Here is a 24,315-nt window from a genome sequence, read left to right on the forward strand (position 1 = left end):
AAAAATGCATATAATCTCAATAATGTTTACTATTAAAGAAGAAAGACTAAAGAACAAAGAATTCAGGATCTAAAGAAATTATAAAAGAACAACAATAATAAAATAAGAGAATGTGGAAAGAGGGAATTTATTATTGTGTGGCTGGACCACACTGACTCTATTTTGTCGGCTCCATCTTAGGTCCATGGTCTTCCCCCCTGAGCGTGTGCATTTCTAACAAATTCCTAGATGCTGCCGAGGCTCCTGTTTGGGGCCACACTTCGAGAATCACTGACTTCAAGGCCAGAGAGAGAGAGGACCTGAGGCTGAAGGTCAAGTGGCTACAGCTGTGAGGAGAGTGGGCTGCAGAGACTAGGAGCCATGCAGGCCCTGATGACATGATTTACCTTTTTGAGTTCTTTTCACTATCAATCCATCTACCTGCCAACTCCCTGTAAAGCCAGATAACCTCACCTACTTCAAAAGGGATTTAAGTATCATTAGTTGTAATGAGATTTTATACTAATAAGACTTTATTGCTACCTATAAAATATATACTCTGCTGGTATGCTACCATGCAGTCTGTCCTAAATGAGAGGAACCCAACTTTGCCTGACAGAATAAATGGACGCAATACATTTTGTAAAAAAAAAACACCAAAAACTAAACATCGAATTACCGTATGACCCAGCAATCTCACTACTGGGCATATAACCAGAGAAAACCATAATTCAAAAAGACACATGCGGGCTTCCCTGGTGGCGCAGTGGTTGAGAGTCCGCCTACTGATGCAGGGGACGTGGGTTTGTGCCCTGGTCTGGGACAATCCCACATGCCGTGGAGCGGCTGGGCCCGTGAGCCATGGCCGCTGAGCCTGCGCGTCTAGAGCCTGTGCTCCGCAATGGGAGAGGCCACAACAGTGAGAGGTTCGCATACCGCAAAAAACAAATAAACAAACAAACAAACAGAAAGACACATGCACCCCAATGTTCATTGCAGCATTATTTACAATAGCCAGGTCATGGAAGCAACCTAAATGCCCATCAACAGACAAATGGATAAATAAGTTGGGGTACATATATACAATGGAATATTACTCAGCCATAAAAAGGAATGAAAGTGGGTCATTTGTAGAGACGTGGATGGATCTAGAGACTGTCATAGAGAGTGAAGTAAGTCAGAAAGAGAAAAACAAATATTGTATATTAATGCATATATGTGGAACCTAGAAAAATGGTACAGATGAACTGGTTTACAGGGCAGAAATTGAGACACAGATGTAGAGAACAAACGTATGGACACCGAGAGGGGAAAGTGGCTGGGGGGGATGGTGATGGTGTGATGAATTGGGAGATTGGGATTGACATATATACACTAATATGTATAAAATGGATAACTAATAAGAACCTGCTGTATAAAAAAATAAAGTGAAATTCAAAAATTCAAAAAAACCCACAAAACTAATGGAAAGCCTGATTACTTCATTCAGATCAACAGGAATTAATTACATGGACTGAAGGGACTGGTAAATATGATTTATAACTTTATGACTTTGGGAAATATACTAGCTTTAATCTTAGTTTTTCAGAAAAAAGCTTTTCTCTTAGGCTATTACCTACAACAGGTTGATAAAGTATGCCTTTGTAAACAAAGAGAAATCATTTATCTTCTTCTCTCTACCTGGTTGATCCTGCTAGTAGTATATGCTTGTCTCAAAGATTAAGCCATGTATGTCTAAGTATGCATGGCTGGTACAGTGAAGCTGCAGATGGCTCATTAAATCAGTTATGGTTCCTTTGGTCACTCATTATTGCAACTGGATTACAACTAGTCATACAAATCATTGTATTAATTTGTTTTTTGTTCTTTGTTTCCAGATTGTTTGTGCTTTGTACTTTGTCAATGTTACTAGCTGCATTACTTATATCCTATTTTATAAGATTGTTGTCTCTTACAGTACTCAGTGTGAAACAAGGCCTCCCACAAAACTTTTATGGCTAAACATCTTGAGGAAACAGATCACATTTATAACATAAAATAATTGTAATAATGTGATTCTAAGTATGGGAAGAAGCAACAAGGGAAAATATCTCCTGGATCATAATTGACAGAGGATCCAGAGATCCTCTGGATCTAAGAAATGGAATGTTTCCTGCCATATCAGCCATTAGACTGCAGCCACTCCCTATGGTGAGCCCCGAGGAACCTCAGGATTTGAAAATACAGGATACAGGCCCCAGATAGCAAGGGTGCATATCAAAGGAATGATTTTAGTGAGTCCAGTAGGCTCTTGCATCTTCCCATACATAGAAAAGCACTAAATTCCTTAACTTGAGATGCTGCCTCCTGGGCTTGAAGTCCTCAAAATTCCCGTTGAATAAAACATAACTCTCAACTTTTAGGCTGTGAATATTCTTTAAGTCTACAGGTGTAAAGTAGACACTTTCCAAAGAGGAACAAGAGAAGCAACATTTGGAACACTGGCACTGATGGCGGACATTCCCAGAAAGATCCATTTGACGAGACACAACAAGAAGCAGTTACAACGGTCATCGCCCCTTTTTCCACAAGACTGTAGAATGGACATTGACAGTGGGGAACTGTAACAGGGAAGAGCAAATTCTGACTCCATGTTGGTTCTGTTTCCTTTACTTTAACCTTTGCTTTTCGTTGCTTTTGTTATTATTATAATCACTGTCTATAGCTGTAAGCATACAAAATGGCCTGCCACAAGGAACCCTGCCCCTCTGCCTGACTGTTAAACTAGAAGGCCTTTATTCAGCTCACAGAGAGACATTCTGACCCTGCCCACCTGTGAATGGCTGCAGAAAAGAAGAAATTAACACATCCCCTCCCCATGTGGGCTGAGGGAGGAGATTTTGCAAGACAAATGGTCTTTTTACTTTACTTCCTCACCTCTCCCCCCTCTCTGTTCTATAAGAGAAACTGGCATCCAGACCCTGATAAGACGTTTTTGGGGTACACTAGTCTGCCATCTTTTCGGTCTGCCAGCTTTCTGAATGAAGATACTATTCCTTGCCTCAACACCTCGTCTCCCAATTTATTGGCTTGTCGTGCCTGCAAGCAGAGCAAGCTTGGACTCAGTAACAATACACGAAGCAAAAACTAACAGAACTAAAAGGAGAAATAGACAAATCCACAATTATAATCACAGACTTAATATTACACTCTCAGTAATTGATAGTAGTAGACAGAAAATCAACAAGGATACAGAACTGAACTCCACCACCAACCAGCTGGATCTAATTGACATTTATACAATACTTCACTCAAAAACAATATACACTATGTATAGCTGATTCACTTTGTTGTAAAGCAGAAACTAACACACCATTGTAAAGCAATTATACCCCAATAAAGATGTTTAAAAAAAAAAAAAAAAAAAAACAATATACACATCACTCAAAAACAAAATATACATTCTTTCTTTTTGTTTTTATTCCTGTTGGGATTTTTTTTAAACCATTTAAAAATATTGAATTATAGTTAAGTTACAATGTTGTGTTAGCTTTAGGTGTACAGCAAAGTGATTCATATATATATATATATATATATATATATATATATATATACACACACACTTTTTCAGATTCTTACAAGACATTGAATATAGTTCCCTGTGCTATACAGTAGGTCTTTGTTTTTGTTGTTGCTTTTTATTGAAGTATAGTTGATTTACAATGTGTTAATTTCTGCTATACAGCAAAGTGATTCAGTTATCCATATATATATTCTTTTTTTAATATTCTTTTCCATTATGGTTTATCACAGGATATTGAATACAGTTCTCTGTGCTATATAGTAGGACCTTGTTGTTTATCCATTCTATATATAATAGCTTATATCTGCTAGCCCCAAACTCCCACTCCATCCCCTAACCCCTTTTCCCTTGGCAACCACAAGTCTGTTCTCTATGTCTGTGAGTCTGTCTCTGTTTCGTAGATAGGGTCATTTGTGTCATAACTTGTTTAAAATATACATTCTTTACAAAAGCACATGGAACACATTGACCAACAGACTATACTGTGGGTTATAAAATAATATCTAATTGATAAAACAATATCACAACTTTAATCAAAATTCCAGCAGGAATTTTTGTAAATACAGACAAGCTGAATCTAAAATTCAAATGGAAAGCAAAGGAACTGGAATAGCCAAAACAATTTGGTAAAAGAAGAATAAAGGTGGAGGAACCATACTACCTGATTTTAAGAATTACCATAAAGTTACAATAATCAAGACACATAGACCAGGGGGACATAATAGAGAATCTAAAAATAGGTCCACACAAATATGGCCAACTGATTTTTAAAATACTGTATTTTAAAATATTTAAAGACTCACAAAAAGTTGCAAAAAATAATACAGAGATTTAACCTATACCTTTTACACAGCTTCCCTCAAGATCCCCCATTGATAGTGTTTTACATAACCCAAAACCAGGAAACTGACAAAGTCAGTTTATTTATTTATGGCTGCAGTGGGTCTTCGTTGTTGTGAGTGGGCTTTCTCTAGGTGCAGTGAGCGGGGGCTACTCTTCGATGTGGTGTGTGGGCTTCTCATTGTGGTGGCTTCTCTTTGTTGCAGAGCATGGGCTCTAGGCATGTGGTCTTCAGCAGTTGTGGCATGTGGGTTCAGTAGTTGTGGCTCATGGGCTCAGTAGTTGTGGCTCGCGGGCCCTAGAGTGGAGGCTCAGTAGTTGTGGTGCACGGGCTTAGCTGCTCTGTGGCATGTGAGACCCTCCTGGCCCAGGGCTCGAACCCACCTCCCCTGCATTGGCAGGCGGATTCTTAACCACTGCGCCACCAGGGAAGTCCCAAGTCAGTTGATTTTTGACAAATGTTCAAAGGCAATTCAAAGGAGAAAAGCTAGTCTTTACAACAAGTGGTTCAAGAACTACTAGGTATCATATGTAAAATAATGAAACTTGACTTAAACTTCACACCTTATACAAATATTAACTGACATGGATTATAGATCTAAATGTAAAACTGAAGACTATCAAACTTAGAATAGTAGGAAAAAATGTTTATTACCTGTGATTAGGTAATGAGTCTTAGATATGACACCAAAAGCATGATCCATGAAAGAAAAAAAATCGATAATCTAGGCTTCATCAAAACTATAAAATTCAAATAAAGATCACAATGAGACACCCACTGGGATCTATCAAAATCAACCAAACAAACAAAAACAGAAACAGAAAATAACGTGTTGGCAAGGATGTAGACAAACGAACCTTTGTGCACTATTGGTGGGAATGTAAAATGGTACAGCTGCCATGGAAAATAGTATGGTGATTCCTCAAAAAATTAAAAATAAAATTCCCATATGATCCAGCAATTCTACTTTGGGGTATATATCCAAAAGAATTGAAAGCATGGTCTTGAAGAGATATTTGTATACCCATGTCCATAGCAACATTATTCACAATAGCCAAAATGTGGAAGCAACCTAAGTGTCCATGGGTGGATGAATGGGTAAACAAAATGTGGTATATACATACAAAGGAATACCATTGTATTTCAATGATCAATGTGACTTTTTTAAAAAGGAAGGAGGGAATTCCCCGGCAGTCCAGTGGTCAGGACTTGGTGCTTTTACTGCTGGACCTGGGTTCGATCCCTGGTCAGGGAACTAAGATCCCACAAGATGTGTGGCATGCCCCCCCCCAAAAAAGGAAATTCTGACACATGATGCAACATGGATAAACCTTGAAGACATCATGCTAAGTGAATAAGCCAGTCACAAAAAAGACAAATACTGTATGATTTCACTTATATGAGATATCTAGAATAGTCAAATTCATAGAGACAGAAAGTAGAATGGTAGTTGTCAGAGGCTCGAAGGAGGGGGAAATAGGGAGTTGATTTCTTGGGTAGATAATAACATTAGAGTTATTTTGGAAAATGACCTTGTTCTGAAATGATATATGTTTAAATGTTTAAAGTGTTGTGATGGCTGCAACTTACTTTCAAATGAGAGACAGAGAGAGGCAGACTGCAAATGTACAGAGAGCAACAGATTTAAGAGACAGAGTGATGTTAGAGGAAACAGACTGAGAGAACAACTACCTAGGTTCCTGCTGCCTTTCCTTCTTTCATTTCTTTGTAAAAATAATGTCAAATTTACCAACTTTTGAAGGCCCTGTCACTGTCTTGGTGAGGCTGCCCTCTGCTGGAGGTAGGGGAAGCTGCAGAGTGGATCTTTTCTTCCTCCGGCAACTGATTCCCAACTTTACTGTATTTGGCATATAATTCTTTTGAGGAATCACCATATTGTTTTAGTTCGTGGTATGAGTTTAAGGCCATTCTCTAGTTTCATTAAAAAATAGCATTTAACATGTACTGAGCACCTACTAAGTCCCAAGCACTGAACTTTAGCTTTACATGAATGTCTCATTTAATTACAATAATCTTATAGGTAGATATCACTATTATTCCTATTTTACTTTTGAGGAAACTGAGGCATAGAGAGACTAAGAAATGTTCCCAAAGACATTGGGAACAAAGTAGTATGAAGGGGAGCTGGGATTCAAACCCAGGCAGATTGCATCAGGTTTGTAACCACTAAGCTATGTAGCCTCTCACCACGCTTTGTCTATTTTTAACTTATTCATATGGATTTCTGGATTGAAGCAGTGAGCAGGAAAATCATGCAAACACTCCCATACCTCTTGGAGATTTTTAATTTCTACTATAAGTTCACAAAAGGGTCCCGGAAGCCACAAGGTATGACTCAATCAGCTCAGGTCATCCCCAAATTAGTTTTCTGGAGCAGTTATTCTACTTGCAAAGATCATTCAAAAACAAAAACTTAAATTTTGCCAGGTCAGGAAGTAACTGAAATACTGGAAATTGTTTGTTATTATTGGCTATATAATTTTATTTTTATTGAAGTATAGTTGATTTACAATGTTGTTAGTTTCAGGTGTACAGCAAAGTGATTCAGATATATATATATGTATATATATATACACACATACATATATATATATATATATACACACATACATACATATAAATTTTTTCATTACAGGTTTTTTACAAGATATTGAATATAGTCCCCTGTGCTATATAGTAGGTCCTTGTTGGTTATTTTATGTAGTGTGTACCTGTTAATCCCAAACTCCCAATTTATCTCTCCCCCTGACCTTTCCCCCTTGGTAACCATAAGATTGCTTTCTATGTCTGAGTCTGTTTCCGTTCTGTAAATAAGTTCAGTTGCATCATTTTTTTAGATTCCACATGTAAGTGATATCATATATTTGTCTTTGTCTGATTTACTTCACCTAGAATGATAATCTGTAGGTACATCCATATTGCTGCAAATGGCATTATTTCATTCTTTTTTATGGCTCATAGTCCATTGTGTATGTACACCACATCTTCTTTATCCACTCATCTGTTGATGGACACTTAGATCGCTTCTGTGTCTTGGAGATTGTAAATAGTGCTGCTATGAACATTGGGATGCATGTATCTTTTCTCATTAGAGTTCTCGTCTTTTGCAGATATACGCCCAGGAGTGGGATTGCTGGATCACACGGCAACTCTATTTTTAGTTTTTTAAGGAATCTCCATACTGTTCTCCATAGTGGCTGCACCAATTTACATTCCCACCAACAGCGTAGGAGGGTTCCCTTTTCTCCACACGCTCTCCAGCATTCATTGTTTGTAGACTTTTTTTTTTTTTTAATGTGGGGGAATGATGATTTATTGAAGGCCTACTAAGGGCCGAGTGATTTATTTGTAGACTTTTTGATGATGGCCATTCTGACCATATGAGGTGATCCCTCACTGTAGTTTTGATTTACATTTCCCTAATAATTAGCAATGGCTGAGCATCTTTTCATGTGCCTGTTGGTCTTCTGTATGTCTTCTTTGGAGAAATGTATACTTAAGTTTTCTGCCCATTTTTTGGTGGGATTGTCTTTTTTTTGATATTGAGTTGTATGAGCTGTTTGTATATTTTGGAAATTAAGCCTTTGTTGGTCACATCGTTTGCAAATATTTTCTTCCAGTCCATATGTTGTCTGGGAAATTTGTCATTTAAAAAAATTTCCAAAGTGCTGAATGTCACAGGCAGCAATAAAATATTCAGAGGGAAAAAACCATGTGTCTCACACAAAGAAGTGACAATCCTGATAAATGATGATAAAAGAGATGTATATAGAACAGCTGCTTACAAACTGCTGTTTTCAAAAATATGTATTTTAATGACCTTTGTCAAACAATAATTTGGAGATATTTTACATGAAACTCTTCTTGACAAATTAAATTTGTCTATTATTAAAAGTTAGAATTAAACTATGTTTTAAGACAAAATTATATTTGAAAGTATCACATTTTTCAGGTTAAAAAACAAGCTAGTGATATGCTGTTTGTTGCTATTGATAATTTTTGCAGAATTTCAGAAAGTGTGAATCCCTGATTGCCAAAATATATGACTGTCTCAAATTTCATTTCACCTTATTTTAAAGAAGTCCCCACAAAACAATTCTGCCTATCCTATTCTAAATACTGTAAGTTGTGAGAAACAGTGCTTCTAAAAAAATTGGTTTGTACCGGTTATTCATCCATAGCTCTCAGTTCCACAGGAGGCTGGAGGCCTGCACACATTTCCCAGCCTTCCTTGCCAGCTGGCTTCCATTATGACAGTAACATAGGAGTCACTGACAAAAGATTTGTTTTTAAAGCCAAAGGAAGGGCAAATCCACATTTCCCCTCAGCTTCTGGTACTTCTGGCAGCTGCAGCAGCAGTGGCGGTGGTTAAGTGTGGCTCCTGGGTTCTTTCCTGCACAGGCACTGCAGTTCCAGCAGCAGCAACGGGCCAGCCAGCACCAGCACTTGCGGGCTTGGCTCTGGCAGTGACAGGCAAAGGTGCGATAGTCATGGTTGACGTTTATACCTGAGTTATGGGTTTCCCAGACACAAAGTCCCACTCTCAGACCATTTTCTCCCGCCATGAGCCAGCATTAAAAAAGACTGTGAATGTAACACTTCCCTCAGCGAGGAAAATGCCCAAAGAATGGTGGAAGATTATTAGATATCAGTGACCCACAGAGCCACTGTAGAGTACTGGTGAGGGAGGGGCTTATGCAGCTCTGCCTTTCTTTATGTCACTTTATCGGGCCCCATGGCAGTATGGTGTTCTTCCTTACAGGTTCTTGATCTCAAGGCTTTGTAAACTGCCCTATGAATTTACCCAGACATGGATGTTCACATTCATGGCTTATGCATTTACCTGCATTGAGGAAATAATCATTGGAGCACCCCTCGGGAGAAATGCCTGTTTGTCTCAGGATTTGGGATTGCAAATATCGCTTCTGATTTCCTATTTGGGAAGGAAAAAGAGTTCCAAGCTTGACTCTTCCTGCCAGAATTCAGAATTGCCCTCATTTTAGCAGTTAACTAGGCTTGTTTCCTAGGTATCAATTTCACTTCTGTACTTGTGTCAGGAAAATAAACACAGGGTAAGTTCAGGGGGAAATTTCCCAAAGATTTCAGGGAACATTGTATACACACAGAAAATTTGGAGTATACTGCAAAAATATGGGGAATGAATTTGGGCTTACTGAGGTCTAGGTGGTCTCCTTGATGGAACAGACTGAGGAGGCACCCGGCACCCATTCACGTGGCAAATACATTCTTTTCTGTTCACTTGGACTACTACTAGCAGTATGCCTTGCCCTGGCAGCAGTGTATCACCACAACCCAGCCTAAGAAGTGAATAACTCTGCACAACCTAATCCTCAAGACCCTGACCACCCACCCCAAGGACATAATGGTGGTCCACTTTGCTGACATCATGCTGCTTTTCCTGGAGAACTGGAAGCGAAAAGAATCCTGCGTGTTTTGGTAAAATACCTATGCTTTTTTTTTCTGGCCATACTGTGAGGCTTGCAGGTGCCTGCGGGATCTTAGATGCCTGACCAGGGATTGAACCCGTGCCACAGCAGTGAAAGCACCAAGTCCTAACCACTGGACCACCACGGAACTTCCCAAAACACCTATGCTTGATTGGGGACATAAATCCTGGGAAAAACGTGCTCACTCAACCAAGTTTTTGGGGGTCAGCATACCTCTCCCAACAAGTGAAACACAAATTCTACTTGTCCCCTATCCTCTCTATCCTATTGTGCACAAAGCACAGTAGGCCTCTTCAAATTTTGGTGAAAGCATTTACATTTGGGTATTGTGCTCCAAATGCATTTATTGGGTAGCCCTCAAATCTACTACTAAGTGGGGCCTTGAGCAAGAGAAGATTCTCTCTAGGAGGTACAAGCTCACGTTGTCTGTAGCAGATCCAAACCGTATTTGGAACTTGAGGTAAGAATCAGAAGAGATCCTGGTGTTTCTGAGCAAGACTGCCCATCAGGTTAACTACTAGGGTTCTACTGGAGATTAAGCATTCTTCCATGGGACACCAAATAACTCTGCAACCTGGACTGGGTATGATCTGACAGCTTACCTGTGCACCTAGCAGCACCTTACAATCCATTAAATGCAGGTACAGATGGCATTAGGCTTGAATTAACCCTGAAGTTACTAAACTGCCTATTTGTGCCAAAACCAGTAAGATGGCTGTGGGTGGAGAACAAAAATGTTCAAGCTTGGTTTACAGGTAGCTCTGCATGACCTGCTGCCATCAGCAGTGAATGCTAAGGAATTATAGCCCCATGCAGGACACCAGTGAAGGAAAAACAGCCCAAAGACAGAGTTTCAAGAAGGTATGACACTGTCTCCTGTACCTGAAGACAGATGGCTTGTCTGGATCCTGATAGACGAGCAGGGACTTCCCCAAACAGGCTCAATGTCCCATGTGAAAGCTCACCAAAGGCTTCCTCTGCAGGGGACCAGATGGCCCACTTCTCACCATAACAAAGCCCAAAGCTGTGGGCATAAACCATGGCCCACAATGTGTGCCTATCCTTTCACCCTAGAAATTACGCTGAGCACCTGAAATCCAGGACTCCACTGTGCCTGGGCTCAGTGCCAGGGAAGAGAAGAGCTATTACTAGCCTGAGGAGGGAGGCCACTGCCCTCAGCGATGCGATACCCTGATGGGGACTGTGTCCTAGGCACTATGATAATCATGGCCCTTTGCTTGCATCTCTATTACCTGCTTCCCTACCTGAACATGAGGGATTGCCCATATTCCCTAAAAGGTTTTCATTTCTTGAGGGTCTCAGGTCCTACCTACAACATGGGAATTAGGGAAAGAAGCAAGGATTCTGTTTTGTTTTTTCCTCTGCTGGTATCTAGGCAAAGTTCAGTGAATGGTGGCAAAGGGACATAAGCTCTGGCTCAGAGAAACATGTCTCTTTCTCACCCTGGATGCTCTTGGAGGGCCTGCACCTGAGTAGGGGCTGTGGATCTGTATGCTCACTTATTCAACCTCGTGAACTTTATTTTAATATTTATTTATTTAGGCTGCGCCGGGTCTTAGTTGAGGCCTGCGGGATCTTTTAGTTGTGGCATGTGGACTCGTAGCTGCGGCATGCATGCAGGATACAGATTCCCAACCAGTGACTGAACCCGGGCCCCCTCCATTGGGAGCACAGAGTCTTACCCACTGGACCACCAGGCAAGTCCCTAAGCTTGTGAACTTTAATCACAAGTATTTCTGGTTTGCTCCAAGTGCTTGACAAGCCACACTGACCTTATAAAGGTCAATCAAGCCTCTGCCAGCACCAGTCTGGTGTGTGGTCCAAGGAAGCTGCACTGCCAGGGTAAATGTGGGTCATTGAGGCCAAGGGTGGAGAGGGCCGCCAGAAGAAATGGGGTCTTCTTGCCTTCTGTGCCTTGGGCACACCAGACCCTGGCCAGCAAAACTCAGGGTCAAGCAGAAGCATATCTTTGGCCAATGGCTAGGTTGTAGCTCAGTTACTGGGTGATACCTGCTCCTTGCTGGAGCCTGAAAGCCCTAGATCAGGGGTCAACAAACTTTTTCTGTAAAAAGTCATATAGGACTTCCCTGGTGGTCCAGTGGTTAAGACTCTGCACTTCCACTGCAGGAGGCACAGGTCTGATCCCTGGTAGGGGAAGCTCTGCATGCCACATGGTGCGCCCCCCCAAAAAAGTCATATAATTGGGGTGGGGCAGCTAAATTAGGAGTTTAGGATTAAAATATACACATTACTATATATAAAACAGATAACCAGCAAGGACCTACTGTACAGCACAGGGAACTATATTTATCTTGTAATAACTTACAACAGAATCTAAAAAAGAATAGATGTATAACTCAATCACTCTTCCGTACACCTGAAACAAAACATTGTAAATCAACTATATTTCAATTTAAAAAAGCATATAACAATATTTTAGACTTTGCAAGTCATAAGGTCTCTGTTGCACCTGCTCACCTCTGCCATTGTAGTATGAGAGCAGTCAATGAATGAATAACTGTGGCTGTGTTCCAATACACTTTATTTACAAAAAGAAGCAACAGGCCAGATTTGGCCCAAGGACTGCAATATGCCAACCACTGGACCTTGAGGATACTCACGAGATGACCTGGCTGCCGAGGGGACTATGCTCCTCTGTGAGATGGAAACTTCTAAGGTCTGGTGCTTTGCTAAGAGTTGTACATGGGTGCAGAACAGGGCACTGTGTGTGGAGTTTCTGACCAAGTGGTGGGTGCTGAGGCCCAAAAGTGAAGGCTGCATTGGAATAGGTAGAGCCTCCTCCTTCATAAGAAACAACTGCTTTATTCCAGATCAGGCCCAACCCCCCTACCCCCACGGTCCCTGGGTGGACACTGTCCTTACTGGGCCCTCAGGAGCCCTTGTGCTGTGGCCTGACCACCAGCCCCTCTCTGGTGATGGCCCAATTGTAGCTCTTGGGGGAGTCCAACGCTTCTTCCACCCGCGCTTCCAGGTTCTCTCGGGTGATGAAGTTTTTTGCCTCCTCCTATTGGAAGAGAGAAGGCCAACTGAATGGAAGCCCTCAGAACATGCCTGCTAGCCTTTAGCCCACTGAGGGAGGGGCTCCAGCTCTCCTGTGGGAAAGATGTCTGCAGCCCAGGTCTTCTCTGAGCACCCCGCTGACCTTCCAGTGGAAGAATATCAGGCAGCTTTGCCACATTCAGTTCTCTTAGACAATCATCCCCCGGACATTTCGGCCAAAACCCAGACACACCAGCTGTGACAATTCACTGGGTGGAATCAGTCTCTCAATCTCTCTCAAACTGTCCTCCCTCTATTACTTTAACTCAAGCCTCATCCGTTCTCGCTGGATCACTTCTAACTGGTCTCCCTGCTTTTAAGTCTCACACCTGGCATCCCAGGCCAAAATGTTTAAACCCTTCGGTGACTTTCCCACCCTCACGGCAAAATATAAACTCCTCGGGGAACGTGGGGGCCAGTCTCACAGACAGTGGCTAGCCAAGTGGCTAGCCACGTGAACACTACTGCATTGTCAACTCTCACCTCCGGGTCTTCGCGCCTGACAGGCACTCTCCCTGCACGCCTCCTCTTCCAAATCCTCACCTGGTAACCCCCTGTCAAGACTCAAGGCTACTCTCTTCCAACTCTGTATGTAGCCGTGGCCCCACCTCCCCCACCTGGCTGCGCGCAGGACTCGCGGCACCGGCGGAGTTCGCGGCCTGCAGCCCCACCCTCTGGAGACACGGCCCACCTGCAGCTGCAGCACTTCACGCTCCTTGAGCTGCACCCAAGCCTGCGCCTCTCGGGCCTGCCGGGCCTCCTCCTCCGCCTGCCGCCGCTCCTGCTCCCGCGCCTCCTGCCGCAGCCTGGCCATCCTGAGAGGAGTGAGAGGCCGAGGTCGAGCGTGGCTGGGTGTCTCCGGGCCGGCAAGGCGTCCCCGCCCCGCCTCCCGCCCCACTCACCGCAGCTCGCGCAGCCGCTGGTTCTCCGCCTGGTTCCAGGCCATCAGCTCGCGGTGCTCAGCGGCGTCCTCCAGTGCCTTGCGCTCTGCCAAGACCCCGGTCCGGGCCTCGTGCACCTTCTTGCGCACCTCGGACACGAACTCCAGCCTGGACGGAGACGCGCCCAAGGTTGGCACTCTCTTCGCCCGCCCGCCCTAACACACACGCCGGACGGCACCGCTCCCGCCCTCCGTCACACACACCTGAGGGCGCGCACCGTCTGGCGGTACTGCCGGTAACGCTCCGTCAGCACGAAGAATTCCGCAGGATCCACAGCGGGTGGGGTCGCCACGCGCCCAACCTTGGACTTGGCCGGCGGGTCGTGGCGGGTCTTGCGGCAGCGCACGGGGAGCAGAAACGGGGCTGGGGGCCGGCCCATGGGCCGCGCGCCCAGGGCGCTCAGCGCGCGAAACATGGCCAGACCACTTAGCTTCCGGCGCGCCGCAGGGCATCACTGGGGCCCGGAAGTGGCCGCGGGGCACCACGGGACGCGTAGTCCGCGGGCTCCGCCCCCACCTCTGTTGCCCGCTGACATTTGCGTCCGCCCCGCCCCCCGGAACCTGGCTGTGTCCCCTCTGGGGGACCGGGTTCTGACCTGCATCCCTCCAGCCCCCACCCGGGGAAGGGTCTCAATGGAGAGAGAGGGGACAAAGGATGCAGCAACTTCAGGGACCTCACACCTGTACTGGAGGGCAGCGGGGCGCGGCGCTCGGGGTCTGGTCTGCGGGAGGAGGGCGCGATCATTCCCCCGGACGCTCTGGTCACCTGACCGCAGAGCTGCGGCCTTACCCGCCCCCTCCTCTCCTCCCCTCCTCTTCCCTCGCCTCCCGGCTTGGCCTCGCTGCGCAGGATTGGCCGACGGCCGGAATTGTGGCTCCCACGTCCTGCGGACGCCCCCTAGCCTCCTAGAAGACCCAGCCTGTGGGTTCTCTAGCTCATTGGGCTTAACGGGTGTTGCCCACCTGATATCTAAAAACCCGAGCTCACACCGACTGAAATTAGGCGATAAGGTCTTGCCTTATAGGAATTTACGCTTTCTCCTTTAGTTATCGTGCTCCCGTGGTGCACTTTAAAATACAATTTGCAAAATAATAAACCATCTCCCTACACCTGTCTTCCGCTATTGGCCTTTGGGAGCTCTGCAATCACTGAGTCATTCCCAGGGCACGTATCAATGACCACCTGGTTATCGGGGCCGTACTGTAGAGTGTGAGGTCGCAACCCTCACCTCTTTCCACTGGCTGTGGGCCTGCCCACCTTGAGCCACACTGGCTTCCCTTGGCTGTCTAGAAGCCTAGGGGACTTCACAGCCGCCACTGTCCTATTTATGGAGGTTTGTAGTACCTCCTTCTACTCCACTAGTGACTTCTAATCTTTTACTTTAATCTAACATAGTATTTCATCATAAATTGTCTAGGATTGGGGCTTCCCTGGTGGTGCAGTGGTTAAGAATCTGTTTGCCAGTGCAGGGGACACGGGTTCGAGCCCTGGTCCGGGAAGATCCCACATGCTGAGAAGCAGCTAAGCCCGCGAGCCACAACTACTGAGCCTGCGCTCTAGAGCCCGCGAGCCACAACTACTGAGCCCATGTGCCACAACTACTGAAGCCCGTGTGCCTAGAGCCCGTGCTCCGCAACGAGAAGCCACCACAATGAGAAGCCTGCGCACCGCAACGAAGAGTAGCCCCCCGCCTTGCCGCAACTAGAGAAATCCCGCACACAGCAAAAAAGACCGAAGGCAGCCAAAAATAAATAACTCAGTGGTGTATCATTCCCCCTCACCCCCAGCCAGTTCTTAGCTTACTTACCAGCAGTGTCTGCACCAGATGCTGCTTCCTGTGGAGGAGCCACCAGGCCATGGTCCTACTCTCCCAGGGCACACTGTCCTAAGGGGGAGCCAGAACATCGCTTGGGAGGTTGGGGACAATTTGGCCTGGGCTGTGAGCTGCAGTGCCCAGAACCCTTCCTTAGAAGGGAACTGAGGCTGCAGCCTGCCCTCCCCACCTCCACCCAAGGCTTGAGGTAGATGAAAGAGCCCCAGCCAGCACCTTCTTCTCACTTAGGCTGGGGAGACCCTTCAACTCACCTGGGGGCCCAGGAGTATGTTGGGGGTCATGGAGTGAGCTGGAGGCTTGCTTTCCTTCAGGGTGCCAGCTGTGGGAGCAGTGCTGAGCCTTCGAGGGCTCAGGGTGGGTGGTCAGCAGCAGCACCAGGAGGCCTAGCCCAAAGCTGGCCATGGCAGGGCTGCTCCCATGGACAGTGGACAGCACTCAGGGAGTGCTCCCATCCATACCCCCTTCCTCTTCCTCCGGGGTCCCCTTGGACAACTGGCGTTTCAGGGGCAGCTTCAGTGTCTCCTAATGTTCTTCTCTCTTCTGCTATTGCTCCTTATACCAGGACTACAGGGGTCTGGACCCTGAGGGCTCCTGGCAACTAGCCACCTCTCAGAACCCCTGGGGCACAGAGGCTCCCCGCTTTGCCAGTTGAGGGCCTTCCCCAGTAGGGCAGGACTACCCTTTCTTCCCTCAGGGATCCCAGAAGTGAGAGGAGGTTGGAGAGGGGAACAGGGGAGTTGTTCAAGAGACAGGCAGCAGTGTGGGGGAATCTGGGGGCACCCAGTGCTGGGAGACGTTATTGGCAGGCCCTCAGCTCCTTTTCCCTGTGGGTTGCTATCTCTCTTCCATGGCAGTTGGGGATGTGTGGTGGTTACAGGGGCAAGGGTTTCTACCCCTTGTCCCTCCCACGCTAGGGGCAGCAGGCACAGGAATAGTGTTGTTGGGGAGAGATGAGGGTAAGGGGGCTTTTCTGGGCATGGGTCAGGGGTAGAGGGACTTGGGAGGGGGAAGAGGAGCAGTGTACCCAGAATAGAGCTCCATCCCGGAGCCCCAACCCTGGGGAGGGCAGCCTTTTCACTCACCGAGGGAGAGCTGTGGATGAAGTGGCTCCTCCAGGCAGCAGTGGAACCCAGGCAGCCAGACCCAAGATTTATTGCTCAGGTAGTTCCACCCACTGCTCTGGGCCCACAGACTCCAATGACGTCTCAAAGAGGGGACGGGTGGCAGCTCGCCACCAACTCTCTTCCCTTCCCAGTGTATGTTCAGCTGCTGGCGCTGGGGTCACCAGACAGATGCCTCCTCCTTCCACCTTCCCAGGGATCTGAAGTCACAGGACTCCTGCTTCAGCCTGGCCTATGCCTCTGAAGTCTCATCTAGCCACTTCCCTAGCTGCATTCTCAAGCTCCTGCCCTTAGGTCTAGAAAGTCCTCACAGCCCTCTCTGACACAGCAAATTATGGCCCTAAGAGAGGCAATGCCTGGGGTCTCCCTGAGTCCCACCCAGCTCAGGGCTTTCCCTGGTAGAAAAGTGGGGGCCTAAGAGTGAGGAGTCCAGCAGCCTGTTAAGAAGTCTGGGGAGAGCTATGACCACTCTTCCTGAGGGCTTGTCTGCCCACTTGTAAAATGGGTTGGGTGGGATGTCCTTAACCACACACCTGGGCACCAGGACTGGGTCACTCCATGTGGAAGTAGGTTTGGGTGGGGCATAGCTACCCCACAGGTGGCCTCTCTCTCCTCCAAGCAGGTCCCTGACAGGGGGCCCAGTTAAGGGGGCAGTGCAGCCTTTGTGGGCCTATCCGAAGGTGGTAGGAATAATTTTGTCCCTCAAGGTTCCAACCCCTCCTCATCCTGTACTTGGCCCAGGACCATTCATGGATTTGGGCACAGCCCCTGGAATGCCAGAAAAGGCTCCCGCCTTAGTCTGCATCAGCTCAGCTTTCTGCTGCCAGCCACCAGCCTCTGGGGGGCAGAGGCCAATTTATAGGGTTAGCCAATCTCCGCCTTTGGACAGCAATTTGAACAGCAAGTGCAAGGGCAGGGTCAGGCTGGGCATCGCAGTGTCTGGTCACTGGGAGAGCAGGTGTGTCAAATTCTGTGGCAGAGATGGGGGAGATGACATCATGGGCACCTCGACTTCAGCTGCCCAGGCAGAAGGGCATGGGTGAATTTCCAAACTGACTTACCTGAAATGAATATTTGGACTGTATGATCAGTTAAACTGTTTTGGGAAACAGGTTTTGTCCCTTTATGTACTGGTTAACCAAGTAAATTTTAGGAAAACATTTGCTTTGTGGTTTAGTGAAAACAATTCTTTGAGTTCAGTAAACTAGCTTAGTTCTGGTTTGGGTTTACAGAATGTTTTATTCAAAGGCCGTGGTGTTTATTTTAAAAAAGTAATGGGGTGCCTTTATTTTTTCTGTAATTTGATTGTGGTTTTTCCTGAAAATTCCAAACAAGAACAAGCTTCCCAGGGGAAAGCTTCCCTTTCTTTCTGGCCACATAGTTCGCCTTTTAGGAATATTTGCTTTCCCCTTCCAGATTACAAACTCTGGAATTCATCCTTGTATCCCTCGCAGCAGGACACAGAAAGCCATTTGTTCACCACTGAGCTCTAGCTCACACTCAGCCCTGAGGCCCCATTATTCCAGTCTGGGGGCTGCTGTAATCAGTTGGGAAAGCAGAGGTTTTGAGTTGAATGCTCAGGTGCTGTAGGAGCACAGAGGGGCACACCCCCTGAGCAGGTGGTCTGGGTGAAGGATGGAGAGTTAGCTAGTCTCAGCAATAGGGCTGCAGTGGGTGCTCTAGGGTAAGAGACAAAATGGAGAAGAGCTAACACAGGAACTACGGGGGGATCTGTGGTTGGGGGGCAGGCCTGTGGGTTTGGTGCTCAGTGGGAGTAGGGCTGGGACGGGGTGGGTGGGGGCAGAGAATGCTGGAGGCTGCATGAAAGGGCAGTGGGCTTTGGAGACTGGGCAAACTGCTGGGTGTGCGGAGCCTGAGACTGGTGCCTCTGGGCCACTCTGTGGAGTCACAGTAGGAAGTGGGGTGTGTGGACCAGGAGCTCAGGGCTGGAGGAGGGCTGAGGGTCCACACCACACAGACTGCAGGAATGCCTGACCTCTGAGGAAGGGGGCTGTGGAGGAAAAGCTACAGAGGGAGGATAAAAGTCAGGAGGCAGTCATTACACCAAGGGGGTGCCAGTGGACAGGGAGACAGTGGATCCCTCGGGCTCAGCACTGAGGATAAAAGGGTAAGGAAGGAATATGTGGGAATGGAAGAACTTAGGCACAGGGGAAGTGCTTTTTTTTTCTTCTTTTAAATGAAAGATGAGCATATTGGGCAGGTGGGGGTAGAGGATGAAGGAAAACCCAGGACAGAGACAATCTGATGAAGTGAGGTCTCTGCAAGTGTGGCAGGCCCCAGAAGTTTGGGTGTGCAGTGAGCACAGTCACAGCTGACTGACTGGCGAGTGGGCACTAGATGCAGCAATCTCCTCTGTCCTTCCCACACAATTGTGCCACGTGAGCGTCAATACATGTCCCTTTGAGCCTATGTCTCCTGACACCATGTGAGCTCTGAATAATACAGGAAAAGAAAGAGGTGAAGAGGGAGTGATGAGCCACACCTATAAGCTGAGGGAGAGAAGGGAGCAAAGAGCTGGGCTAATTCCTGCTTGAAGATATCTGTTTAGCAACCAGGGGATATGTTCGTTGCATGGCTTGCTGACCCAAGGTTTGCCCTCCTCCATCTGCCTGGACATGGTTACACAGAGGCGCCAATAGGTAGCTTGCAAAGAGACAGGGCAAGACTTCCCAAGCATGGCAGCCCTCACCCGAAATTCTTTAGATTCTGTCTTTGCTTAATTTATCCATGCTTCTTTTAAACCTACTGACTTTTTGAGTTTATCATCCCTTAGAGTTCCTTGGTTCCTACAGAAGGACCACAGTACACCTACTGACTTACACGACTTCACCCCTTGCAACCTTCCAGAAGGTGGTCTGTCGTGGCACCTGGGCTTCGTGCATACACCCTGAATATGTGGTGCAGAACTTGGCTTCTATCTTGGAGCCACTGTGTCTTTGCTTGCCTGGAATCTGAGGCCCTCTGTAATGCTGCTCCGCTGATCTTTCCTCCTTTCGCTCACCTAAACTTCCAATATCCTGCAGGTCCAGTTCAAGTCCTACCTCCTCCAGCAAGCACGGCAGTGGTGATCTCTGTGCATTCCTCCATGGGCCAGACAGGGGTGCCACCTCTCACTCCTGACAGCCCCGAGGTGCCCCTGGCCCCTGATCCTTAAGAAAGGCCCTGAGGGCTGCAAGGTTCTCTCAGCCCTGAACTGACAGTCATGGCAACCAGTTTCCTCTCCTGTTCCTGTGTTGGGCTGATCATGAAGAAAGGAGGCCATGAACAGACACACCCTCCCAGCTGTGCCCTCAACTAAAGACCACATTTCCCAGCACCCTTTGTAGCTCAGTGTGGTCTTATGACTAGGTTTTAGCTAATGGGGTATGAGTGGAAGTGAAAAGTGCAACTTTTGCTTCATGTCTTTAAAAATGAATTTGTTTGCCCATGCTCTTTTTGATTCTCCATGGGAAAAGACAGCGACCTCAACCATGAGGATGAGAACAACATCCTAAGCGACACTGGGACCATGAGATGGAGGATACTGGGTCTCTGGACTGGGCAGACTGTTAACATGAAAAATAAATGAACATCCACCTTATTTAAGACACTTTGTCTAACATGTTAGGCTCAAATTCGAGTTGGGATCTAAGACTCCCACCATCCTGGCCTCTGGATCTGAGGCACTTCCACATAAAAGTCCTGGAAATGAGGACAGATAGAAAGGAAATGGAAGCGGTTTAACACAATAAATGTAGATATAAACACTTGCTCTGGACAGAGCGACATGATCCAGATAGTTTTGCAGCAAAGCACCAAGGACTGGAGAGGTCAAACTGACTCAAACCCGAAAGCCAAGCCACCCCTCTCTCCTCCATGCCTCTGTACTTAGGGAAGCAGTGAGGACCCTGGCCATCTTCCCCAGGGAGCAAGGCTGGCTAGGACCACTGCACCAAAGATATGCTGGGAGTGAAAGAAGAGTCCTGATAACTACCTAAGGGCTAGAGGGGCTGTGTTTGTTGGAAAGAAGGAGCTAGGGAGACTGTGCCCTCTCTGCAGCCAGCTAAGACAGAAGAGTAACGGCAGGGACGGGAGTGGCCCAGGAGAACCCCAGCCCTGGTATGACTGCCCCACCCCAGACAAAGGGAGAGACATTTCCTCAGGGAGTCAAAGCTTTTATTACCTGATAATCCCTAGTGTGGTGCCAGAGATAACACTCTGGTCCCTCTACTCACCATGGTGGGATGTAGGCGGTACGAGAAGGTGGGCAAGGTTGGAAAGGGGAGAGATTATTTACAGAGCAGGGAGGGGAGAGCTGTCTGAACTGGGGGCACTGGGACAACCAATTTCCTCAAGAGCTCTGATACCTTTGTGCTTTTTTTCTTAGTTAATGCCTAGCTACCTGGAATGAGTTTTGTGTTTCTTCTTTAGGAAAAGATGTATAAACCAAAGAACAATAGAGCCCAATTTCCAGGCAGAGGATTTCATGATATCAATCCAAACATCACACTATTTAATTCCCCAATAAAACATTGGAAAAAGGACTATCAGTGCTAACACATTTACATATAAAATCTCCACCTAATAGGTAATAGAAGCCTATGTACCAATTTCTAAAACAGTTGTAAGATATATACACAATTTTGGGTATATTAACAAAACAGAATATTACAAAATATTAAAGGCAATTCTCCTGTCCACGGGGCCTCATGGCTTCTCACTTGAAGTTGGCGTAATCTGAGAATGCATCAATATATTCCTGCACCACCTTGTAGCAGAACTCATACTGTTCCTGCAGAGTGAAAGGTGGGGGAAAAGGCCAGGGTAGTTACAGAAGAGAAAAATGTACCTGCAGCTCCTGACAAACCCATTTTTTAAAAAATGGAAAATTCACAGGAAATGAATGTTTTTGGATTTCCACCTGAGCCCTGAGCTGCCTGCCAGAGTTCTGACAGCATTCCCCTCTGGGCTGAGTGCAGCTATCTTCTACAGATAGAAGTGACTAGACATGCAGATGGCACTCCTAGGCCTGCAGAGGTCAGACATGAGCTCAAGCCTGTCCACATACTCAGTGGTTACTGGTCATCTAGACTGTCAGGAGACCTGTTGAAAGGGAGCCTGAAGAGAGGAGAGGAGGTACTTCTGAGTCTTCCCCACCTTGGACCCATGGAGAAGTGAAGAGCCCCATGGGGCACCTGGGCACCCTCTTGTGGCCTTCACAGAGGCCACTTGCATCTCTTACTGGTGTGGGGCTACGCTATGCCCCCACTGCTCTCCTGCCTCCCAAAGCTCATTCTGTTTGTCTGAGGCACCTTGAGGAAGGATGAGTCTGTGGTTACACAGTCTTCTGACTATCAGATGGGCCCCTCAAAAGAGCCTCCCCCCTGAGCTGGCTTTGGCAGAGGAGCTGCAGATGGTGTGGTGGCATGGATAAATACGCAGGGCAGCATACCAGTGTCTGGACCATGTGTGGCCTCTGCAGCCGCAGGCTCTTGACGGTCTGGAAGACATCCAAAATCCCCTCTGCTTTCACCCGTTCCAGGACTGTGCTTAGGGCACAGAAGGTCCCTGTCCGTCCTGCCCCCGCACTGTAACAAAGCAGATACACTTATCACACCTGCAATGACTCCCTGTGCCAAGAAGGCGAGTGACAATGACAATGAGCAGATAAAGGCCGAGGCTGGTGCTCCTGGGAAGGTCAGTCATCCAGTGGAACTGCTGGGGGTGGGCACAGGAGCTCACACAGCTCTGGGGAGGCGGGTGCACCCCTGCTGCCCTTCTTGTATGACCCATTCTGCTTGCTGAGGGGCTCACTCATTGGGCAGTGGTGAAGAACCTCACCCCCACCCTCAGCACTGAGGCTTCGCTGTCCACCTACAAACAAGCTGGGGTTGGGGTGGGGTGGGGGGGAAGTCCCCTGGCAGTCCAGTGGTTAGGACCCCGCACTACCAATGCCAAGGGCACGGGTTCGATCCCTGGTTGAGGAACTAAGATCCCACATGCTGTGTGGTGCAGCCAAAAAACAAACAAACAAAACACACAAAAACAAAAACAGGCCTGCGGGGCCCTGGCCTGCTGCTCATTCATGTCAAGAGTTCTGGCCCCCTCTTTCCTGCCCCTCTGCACTGGTATATGGTAGCTGATGCTTTTCCATGCTGCTCATTTTCTTCCTAAATCCCAGGAATCCAGACTCTCACCTTGACACTGTCCACCTGTTCGATGTGTTATCACCAGACCCTTACTGAGTGCCTGCTGTGTGGTAGGGGCTGAGGTGGGTAGCAGTACCCCCAGACAATAAGATATGCAGTATGAGCAGGAAAAAGAGAACAGCAGTTTTAGTCAGTGTGGGAAGTGCTATTGTGAACAGGGTGGCCAGGGAATGTGAGCAGAGACCCTGAGAAGGTGAGGGCAAGGCCCTTGGAAATAAGCATCTCAGGAATGACACAGGAGTGTGTCTAGGTGCTGAAGCCACTGTAGCTGCATCTGAGGGAGGGAGGGAGGGAAGTGGGCGGGGTAAGGTCAGGGCCCTCAGGGAGAAGGCCAGACCCCTGGTGCACTCCCTGCCTGGCCTGAGCAAGGAGCCCTCAGACATGTTGTACCTCGTGAGCCAGTGTCTGGATTCTGAGTAAAGGAGTGATGTGGTCTAACTGAAGTTTTAGAAGGAGCTCTCAGGCTGCTGTGTTGAGAACAAACTACAGGAGGAAGGGTGGGAGCAGGGAAACCAGTGAGGCCAGTATAGTTACTGAGGAGAGGGCATGGTGGCTTGGACAGAGGGCCATGGTGGGGGGAGTGATAAACACTTGATTCTGAAATTATTTTGCAGGTAGAACAAATGTACATGTGTGAGAAAAATAATTGTTCCAGGCTTCTTATCTGAGTTAAGTGAAATACCACTTCTTGATGTGGGGAAGGCTGTGAAACAGCAGGCTTGGAAAGAAAGATAGGGAGTTCTGAAATAACCCTTTAAAACTGAAGAGGCCCAAGTGGAAATGTTGAGTAGGTAACTGGATATATAAATCTGGAGTTTAGGGGACAGGGTGAACTGGTGATAAAGATTTGGAAGTTGGTATTAAAGCCAGGAGATTGGATGAATTCACCTAGGAGAGTGACTGTCAGTTGACAGAGGTCCAAGGACTTGGCCCTTGACCACAGATGGGGAGGAATTAGCAAAAGAGACAGAGAAGGAACAGCCAATGAGGACAAAAACCCTGGAGAGAAGCTATGCTAAAAGCATTCCACAGAGAACCAAATGACCAACTGTGTCTAATGCTGATGAAAGTCAAGGATAATGAGATTAGGAAGTGATCACTGGACTCAGCAATGTGAAGGTCACAGGCGGCCCTCACAGGGCAGTTGCAAGGGCGTATGTGGGGGGTTAACTGAAATGGGCTCAAGAGAGACTGGGAGGAGAGGAACTGGAGAGTTAGTATGAACAAATATTTTGAGAAATTTTACAAGTAAGGAAAA

At 46.9% G+C, this 24,315-nt stretch overlaps 3 protein-coding genes across 10 annotated transcripts in view; all 3 read right to left on the bottom strand.

The window, feature by feature from the left end:
- Positions 1-12,416: 12,416 nt before the first annotated feature.
- On the bottom strand, positions 12,417-14,341 carry MRPS26 (mitochondrial ribosomal protein S26). The gene is made up of 4 exons (XM_065893090.1): positions 14,097-14,341; positions 13,855-14,001; positions 13,644-13,767; positions 12,417-12,917 (listed from the first exon to the last, which is right to left on the bottom strand). Exons 1-4 carry the CDS (start codon positions 14,306-14,308, stop codon positions 12,783-12,785), a joined length of 618 nt encoding a protein of 205 aa, XP_065749162.1. The 5' UTR covers positions 14,309-14,341; the 3' UTR covers positions 12,417-12,782.
- A 656-nt stretch (positions 14,342-14,997) lies between these two features.
- Positions 14,998-16,129, bottom strand: LOC136135385 (progonadoliberin-2). The gene is given in 3 exon segments (XM_065893267.1): positions 14,998-15,093; positions 15,701-15,837; positions 15,979-16,129. Coding segments are annotated over 3 exon segments (384 nt in total).
- Positions 16,130-21,006: 4,877 nt separating this feature from the next.
- The window catches only part of PTPRA (protein tyrosine phosphatase receptor type A), a 182,655-nt gene continuing 179,346 nt past the window's right edge, over positions 21,007-24,315 (bottom strand). For 6 of the 8 annotated variants that reach the window (XM_065892204.1, XM_065892202.1, XM_065892210.1 and 3 more), the window contains 2 exons: positions 22,301-22,436; positions 21,007-21,640 (listed from right to left, as the gene is read on the bottom strand). In XM_065892204.1, the coding sequence (XP_065748276.1) occupies positions 21,566-21,640; positions 22,301-22,436 (211 nt within the window). In that variant the 3' untranslated portion in view covers positions 21,007-21,565. The remainder of the gene's footprint in view (positions 21,641-22,300; positions 22,437-24,315) is intronic. The other 2 variants (XM_065892208.1, XM_065892205.1) reach the window with 1 other exon arrangement.

This window comes from Phocoena phocoena, chromosome 15 (genome assembly GCF_963924675.1).
Source record: "Phocoena phocoena chromosome 15, mPhoPho1.1, whole genome shotgun sequence".
NCBI classification, from domain to species: Eukaryota; Metazoa; Chordata; class Mammalia; order Artiodactyla; family Phocoenidae; genus Phocoena; species Phocoena phocoena.